Source organism: Habropoda laboriosa, unplaced genomic scaffold (assembly GCF_001263275.1).
Source record: "Habropoda laboriosa isolate 0110345459 unplaced genomic scaffold, ASM126327v1 scaffold578, whole genome shotgun sequence".
Lineage (NCBI taxonomy): Eukaryota > Metazoa > Arthropoda > Insecta > Hymenoptera > Apidae > Habropoda > Habropoda laboriosa.
In genome coordinates, this window is record NW_017100941.1 from 1,930,785 (window position 1) to 1,938,923 (window position 8,139).

An 8,139-nucleotide genomic window follows, 5' to 3' on the forward strand; every position below is an offset into this window, starting at 1 on the left:
CTTGGCAGTACAAAAGACTTCCTTGGCATGTACAGCACCACAGCTATCTCTTGGCTGTGTAAGACGTCAGTATGAGCCAGCAAGGTCGATCGTTTTGGAAATGATGGTGTTGTTACTGGAACAGGTTCAGTTTCTGTTTACCGGCGTGTTTGGTAACGAAAGGAATCGGAATATGGAAAGTTTGTTTCTTTTGACTGGGACGTTCTTCTGTTTTGCGTCAAATTTTGGAAGACTAACGGTGTTGACAATTGCGGAGTATGTTTTGCGGAAGTTAGTTCCATATGTGGTATGTGATTAATTTATAAATTTTAGTTTCAAAATTTTGATTTATTAAATTTTTATTTTTTAAATTGTGGGAATATTGGAGGCATTTTTACGAGGAAAATGTAAAGAATTGAAAATACAGCGAATATTAATAAAGCAAAAGAGTTCATATTCTTTTCTACTTCGTAAATTCTTTTAATATATTTAGGAAATTAAAGCACGAAAAGAAATGGACCAAGACTCGTCAAAATGTTTAATTTAATAATAAAAAGTAATCAATTTCGAAAGTTTACTTGCGAGAGAAACGTGGAAACAGCAACTAAAGCAAAATCTCTAAAATAATAACGGGGAAAGATAAATTAAGATGCAACCTAACAAAAGCCAGACAATTATTACATTTATTATAAAATAATGCGATACATGCGATTACGTTACACACTTGACTCTCGATTTCTATTCTAATACACAAAAGTAGAACTACGCACTCGGTGATCGTTGATAAAAGGTTCCACAGAGTAAACCATAATTCTTCCATAAATACTTTATTACACGATACATTAAATCATAATAAAACAAAGGGAGACAATACCGTCCCAATAGTGTCCCTAACAGTACAAACACGTGCAAAGGTGTACAACATCTCTGTCCATTGAAATTCGCATGGAACCATCGAAAACGTTTAGAAATTCCTCTCAGAAAACCCACGAGATTGGTGTCCTATCGTTGCATTATCGTATCTCCGCTGAAATACAGCGGACCGGTCAGCTTGACGTACTTTACGACTGTCGTGAATTCGCGAGGAATGGAAACCAGTCGCGTAGAATGCAAATATCTCGGGGTAGATTGTTCACCATCGAGGAATCTCGCGGGCATAATCGCAATTTACGAAGGTGGATCGCCTACGTCGAACGGGTCGTTTGCTTTCATCGTTCTCGATCGATAGGATCTGAAGGTCGCTCTGAGCTATGCCAGCATTTTTCTTTCGTTTTTTTTTTTTTTTTTGCCAACGTGTGTCAAGTTCAGTCATTCGTTGCATTCGTAATTCCGCGCAGCGTGATGATGATTAAACATGAACACTGGGTCTCCGTGTCGCATACCTATGGAGCTCGCAAATCGTTCATCCCGTTCGACGCACACGGGCTGGGCGGAAGAAACGTGTTTCTTGCTCGACATTCCGTTTCTCGATTTTTATCATCTCGCGGTATAACGCGTCTTTCGACCGGAGGATGCAAATACGCGAGGTACGAACCTTTCCTTTCTATCGCGACACGATGCACGTAGAGATGATCGTACGAGACATGATGCTCCGAGCAGCGAAGAAGTGCTAGAGAGAGATGATCGAGAGTGGAACTACCGACCGAAATGACCTATTGGCGACTTTCCAAAGGGGAATTTTTATGTAACGTGAATGAAAAATTAGATTAGATCGTATACATGCGGAAAACAGAGTCGAAAAGTTAGACATGGTGTGTATCGAGGATTAGCTGGTTTTGGAAAGTTGCTAATGGGTCGTTTTTGACTTGGAGGGTTGTTCTAGTGTTAAATAACAAGAAATGCGAACAACTGAGTTGTGGAGGTAAGAGCTAAACTGGAGGTAGAAGAAGTAGAAGAGAACTGGTAAGAGAAGAGGTAGAAAGGTGAGAAAGAGGCAGAGCTTCACAGAGAAACTACTTGTGCAGAGTCTAGATGAACATGTCACGTTGCATTACTATGAAGTGTTTGGGAGATAAGAGAGAGAGAGAGTAAGAATCGTGTAGAATGTCAAGTGGCAGATGGCAGAGTGTCTCTGTAAAGGTACCACTTTGTGTGTCTAGAGTAGTAGTGAAATATTGATGCATTCGGTATTATATCGAAATCCATATTAGCAAGTTTCTTTGGGTTACGAATTTTTGGAAGTTTAACTAACTTGCGAGAGTTTTAAATTTTACTTTCGAACTTTACGGTATAAATAATTTGAGGATGTGACAATTTTTAGGAGAATCGTGACATTTTTCTGAAGATGGTGACGTGTGAGGAATCTAAAAGTACGATAACTCTTCGGTGTATGAGAGAAATTACGATGTAATGGTATTCTTCTGTGATTAACATTTAAAGGACGAGAAATTGAATTTTTGCACGAAATTTCTTAACTATGAAAATAAACTTTTCACGCTTTTTCCAAATATCTGCAATCATTCATTTCCACGAACAGTAAACGAGCTTACTATGCTTCAAATACACAACAGAACCTTTCATCTGCCCTTTAAATGTTACCACTTTCAGTCGAAATGGAAAAAGGAAACGTAACAGTGCAAACAATTGAAAAAGAAAAACAAAAAAGCAGGGCCTATTCAATCTAACAAATGAATCTACAGTATGTAACAAAAGTACCTAAACTCAGAAGTATTAAAGTTTTGTTATCAAATTCGAAACATTTCCCACATTTTACGTCACTCGGCAGATTCTTTCCTTTTTATCGTCTTCCATTCCGTCACAATAAATCATCAATCTCAGAGTCGACGAACTTTCGTTACATACCCTAAGAACTTAATACAATGGTCTGAGGATCGAACGAAGATGGATAAACTGGCCCTAACTACGATCTCTGCAACACGTCCCGGAAATCGATATAAATAACGCAATATTTACACACGTTGGCGAGATCTAAGGATCTCTATCGTTTGTAATTAACCGTGTAGGAGGCTAATCCAGCATTCGGATCGACGTTGGCCGCCGGACGATCTTGAATTCCGCTTTGAATCGGCGCAGCGGGATACGCCGGTTGTTGGCCCTGATATTGCGGTTGATACTGCGATCTGTACTGCGGTCGATATTCTGGTTGAAACTGCGGCTTCGGCTGATACTGCACTTGCGTGGGATACCTGGAAAGCCGAGAAACAGATTCTGCCGGTTAATTCCACTGTTTAACCGCGTGAGTTTAAGTCAAGAGTAGCTGTCAGTTGTGCAAGTCACGTTCGTTGCGCTTTCGAGTGAGATTCGCGTGACATTTGCACGGTTCTGTGCATATACGTGCGCTTAGGTCGAGGAAGCGTTTTCATGGATGCTCTAGAATTTCCGATGACGGTTTTATTCGGAATTCTAGTGGAACATTTACAGTGGATGGTTTTGTGAAGGAAGATAATTAAACGAAATTGTTAATGTTTTGTACTTTAGAGAATTAGAAGTTTGAATACTTTGGTAGAGATATACTTTGCACGAGCATTGAGTCGGGGAATAATTTTGAATTTAGAATAATTTGCAGATCAAATTTTAACAACCTTTAGTCTTGAATTTAGCGTTGAGCTGGTGTTTCAGATGAATAAATTACTGGTGAAAATTTCTGTGGCATTATTGCTCAAATCAGTCTTACAATTTATTGTAATTTAATTGAACGATTAATTAAAAAAAAAAAGTCTAAGTCCAGTTGGTATCATAATTAATCAACTATTCATACGAATATGAGAAATAACAACTCTTTGAATTATTGAATTGCAAATTTCACTGCACTATTAAAAATTTGGAATAAATTATCGAGTAACGAGAAATTGCGCAACTATTAAAAATTTTGGACAAATTACCAGAAAGTTGCTGATAATTATTGGAAAACCTTAAAACCATGAAATGTACCGCCGTTTATATTTATCATAATGTGATTTAAATTATTTATAATAATTATAAACGTAATTAGGTTCAGATAAGATTCCACACTGCATAATTCTTTTCAACACTCTAATAATTTTCTAACGACGTTTTCCTACACATTCAGTAAATGTCTCGATACTTGTGAACAGGCATATACATAGAAAATTGTATGAAAATCCTCCGGTGTTCTCTTTTTGCATAAAATTCAACCACTAACCGACGTTCATTTCGAATAATTAATTCGTCACTGACCTGGGTGGATTGTAAATCGGCGCTGGAAGTGGCCGTGGTTGGTTGTAAGCCACTGGTTTTCGTGGAACAGGTTCATATCGTTCTCCATTCGTGTATCGCGGATCTGTGTAATAAACAGACGGATCCTCTCTGTATTGACCATCGTCGGCCGGTTCGTTGGGATTCGCGATGCTGTTACCAGTCAAGGTTGGCGGAGGCACGTTTATTCCAGCTCCTGCTGGCTCGAATCCGCGTCTCGACGCACCATATTCGACCTCTCGTACGCTTCCAGTGTCGTCCACGAATCCGTACTTTCCATACACCTCGCCAGTCGGGTATTTCGATTCTATCTTGTAAGAACCGTCCGCTGCTTCGTATCCGTAACTGTAGCTACCGTCCTCATTGTGTCTGGTAATCGGGAAATTGAACAGGACCGATCAGTATTTACAAATTTTCTCTATTTTCTTGATTAAACGTTTATTGCGCATAAGGCTGCAGAGTTTCGAGCTGAAGAGTTTTTGCAATTTTTGTTCAAGATAACTGAGAGTTCAAATGTTTTGGAGAATTGTATTTTACAATAGATTCTGGTAATTTTTATTAATTTTCATTTAGCATCAGTGTAGATATTGTATTAAATTTATCAACTTAATTGTTTTCGTAATATCTTTTCTTAAAAAATATTCAAATGTTGTTTCAAGCGAAGAAATAACAGTGATAGGGCTGAAATAAGGAAAGTCTGGAGTGCAATTCGAAGAAAGTGCAACTCAGAAAGAAGATATTTATATTTTTTGTCAATTATGTTATTATTTCTTTAGTAATAAAATTGATTTACTTGAGAGAAACAATAGATATTTCAGATAAAATATAAAGAAGGAAAGTACTAATTGAAAAATAATGAACTACAATAGGACGACATTTGAAAAATTTTAATATTAATGCAAATTGTAAATGAAAAGTTTTGTATTATTCTTTGTGTTCATTGTCGGTCACGTAGTTTCGGTAACTTTTCTACTTCTTGCAACAAACATAATCGAATGTTCCAAGAAAAGTTACAGAAACGCGCGGAAGTGGATTAATGCAATACATGCAGCAATCGCGTATCTATTGCAGAATCAAATAAAAGTGTAGATTTACCCTTGAAATTATAGACAAACGAATCATCTTACGAAACTGGTCAAAGTAACGCCTACCTCGAGGGTTCGAAACAGCTTTCTCAGTTGTTTATTGCTTAACGACCTATTTCTATAGATTGCAATGCACTGCAGAAACACTATCGCATGAGAAGCTGTTCTGCATGGTATTACACAATTTTTAAAATCACTTTCCAATTTTAAGATTCGTCGAAGTAATCGCAGTAATATTTTTATTACGACACTTTCTCCAAAAATTTCCATTATTAAACAGAAAAGTGACAATCATACGTGGTATTTAATTTGAAACAAAACAAATAGAAAATGAATTATAAAATCTCTTATTTACCAAAACGATGTTTCCGAAATCCGATTTTACCTCATTTACATGTTACTTTTTCGCAAATTGAAATACCAGTTCTTCCGAATTTACAATAATAATTTGACACAGTTATTCAAAACAATTCACAATTGTTCCTCAAAGTTCGTACAAACGAAAACCTTGATTCGCCAGAACAAAGGAATCGCGATACCAGTGCTAGCTGAACTTGAACTTGCCGGAACATTTCTTCTTCCTTCGCGAACTGTTAATCGATCTTTCGCGTGATACAACAGTTTCATTGTTCCAGATCGAAAGTCAGTTGGAAAAATGACAAGAATCGAAGCAAGCTGTTTTTATCGAACCCCTGCAATCACACGTTTCACGTAACTCGCCGAACATTTCTGGCCTCGCGTTCTTACCCTTTGATTCAGTCTCGAACTCGCACTTTTCGCCGGCAGTGCGAGCCGAGAGATAAATTGTGCCCGATAAAAGAAACGAAACGAAACAGCGTTCGACGTATATTGTTCCGTTCGGTTGGTTTAAATCTACTTTCTGATAACGGAACGATACTTACTTGTTGATCTGCTTCAAAATGGGCACCGGCGTGGTCACCGGGTATTGATTGTGCTGGGCGAGCGCAAGGCCAGCGCAAAACAAGAGACACAGCACCTGGTGACACGGGTTTGCATAAAATTGCAGACACGCGCGAATCACTTTCCAATAACCTCGTGCACAATGAAAAATAGCGGTGATTGCGCGGTTGAAATGCACCTTTACTTCGAGTTACCTTTGATTTTCCCTCTAAACGGAGAATTCTCAAATGCCAAGCCGGCGCAAGCCGGGATCTTTGGGGTCTGCGATGCCTTTATTTATCGTTGGACGTTGGTCAATTTTATTGGCGGTGAATTTTTTCTTTACAGTTGGATTTTATGCGAAAGTGGAAATTTGTGGCAGGGATAAGAAAGCAAATCTGCAGAAAGAAAGGTTGAAGGTCTTCTATGGAACCAGGACGCGTGTTAAGTTTAGGTATAATAGTCGTAAGAAGTAGAATTAGTGTCTTCGTAAAAGCATTAGAAAGGCATAACCGTAAATCTAGCTGTACTCATCGGTGAAATGTGAGTCATGAATAGGGAACATCGACGAGTGGGGTAAGGAGAGTTTGAAAAAATGGTAGCTCAAAGTTACAAAGTTATTTCTGTTTAATTAAAAAAAATGTAAGCAAATGTAGCTTAACGAAGAGATAACTTTTAAAGAAGATTGTATTGGAAATATAAAAATAAAAATTGAAAAGGGAACAATGAGAATTAAAAAGAAAAGCTAACTCAAAGTCACAAAGTTATTTTTGTTTAATTCGAAACAATTTAGGCAATCTGCCTTAACGAAGTGGTCACTTTTAAAGAAGATTCGACGAGAAATATAAAATAAACAATTAACAAACTTCTTGTCAAATTTGTATATTTACATTCTTTGCATTGCATTTCAACCACGAATTTTTACCATTAAATACGAGAAATTCTTAAAAGCCTCCCAAGGAAGACACCTAATTAATTAATTATCTCCACACATAAACACCATGCGTTTTTATCAAACTTTTTCTCATTACCATGTTACAAGTACCCAAAAGCCCACTGCTTTATTATTACAAAGAACGAAATCTGACGCGTTTAAATAAACTACCAAAGCATGAACAATCCAGGAAAGTAACATATAAAGTATAAATTAAAATTCACAAAAAACAATGTCATCTGTCGTTAAACATCAGCGCACCCGAAGTGTGTAAAAGTATTTTCTTAACTTCAAAGTGAACCTCCCATTAATGCCAAGTTCAATCAAAATATCACTACAATAAGCATCGAGGTATAAAGTGCACAAGAAGTGTACGAAAATATTTGAATCATTCCGTTTCCCCGTAAAATAAATTGAAATCACAACAACGAAAAGTCACCGGAACCGTGAGAATCCTCGAAAAGGACAGCACACCGATAAAAATCGCCGACACATGTAACCAGACGAAAAAAAAGCACTCGACGGAGGTTTTTGACCCAAGGCTAATCAAGAATCACAAACGCGACCGTGTCACTGTGTCGCAGATTGATTTCCCCAAGGAAATCCACTGTCCGGCGAAGGAGGAAAAGCGAGGAATACTTACGGGAAGACGCATGTCTCGTCGCTGATGGGGCAGACGCGATTGTGTTATAGGATCGCGTTACACCGGCCGCGAGTCAACTTATATAGGTCCCCTTGGGGAGCGGCGGGGCCCGCCCATGGGCCCGACCACCGCCTCAACCTCGTCGTGATCTAGGTACGAGAGTTCACCGCACCACACGGCACGACTTTGAAAATTTCTAACGCGCCAATTTTCATTCACCGTCGAGCGTGACGCGTCTCCGGTTTTCGGTTGGCGATCCCCCGTTGCGTAAACGTCGCCGTAGGAAACGCACGATCGCCGTCGGGACATCCTGAAAAGGAGTAATTGGCACCACTGCCAGAGTTGACGTTTTGAAAATCGAGCAAACTCTCGCGCACCACGTTTGAATTCCAAATTGGGCGCGAGCGATTTGTGCGGTTTTC

At 38.6% G+C, this 8,139-nt stretch overlaps 1 protein-coding gene across 1 annotated transcript; it reads right to left on the reverse strand.

The window, feature by feature from the left end:
* Positions 1-2,917: 2,917 nt before the first annotated feature.
* Positions 2,918-7,729, reverse strand: LOC108577593 (altered inheritance of mitochondria protein 3-like). Its single transcript, XM_017940776.1, has 4 exons — positions 7,718-7,729; positions 6,143-6,237; positions 4,138-4,524; positions 2,918-3,125 (listed from the first exon to the last, which is right to left on the reverse strand). The coding sequence occupies exons 1-4, from the start codon at positions 7,727-7,729 to the stop codon at positions 2,918-2,920; spliced, it is 702 nt and encodes a 233-aa protein (XP_017796265.1).
* Positions 7,730-8,139: the final 410 nt, after the last annotated feature.

Bases quoted from the DNA above. Each gene is read 5' to 3' on its own strand.
- LOC108577593 (XM_017940776.1), bottom strand. The intron at 4,525-6,142 runs GTAAGTATCGTT...CCCGATTACCAG, and splicing joins ATTTTGAAGCAGATCAACAA to ACACAATGAGGACGGTAGCT. The intron at 3,126-4,137 runs GTCAGTGACGAA...TCGGCTTTCCAG, and splicing joins CCGATTTACAATCCACCCAG to GTATCCCACGCAAGTGCAGT.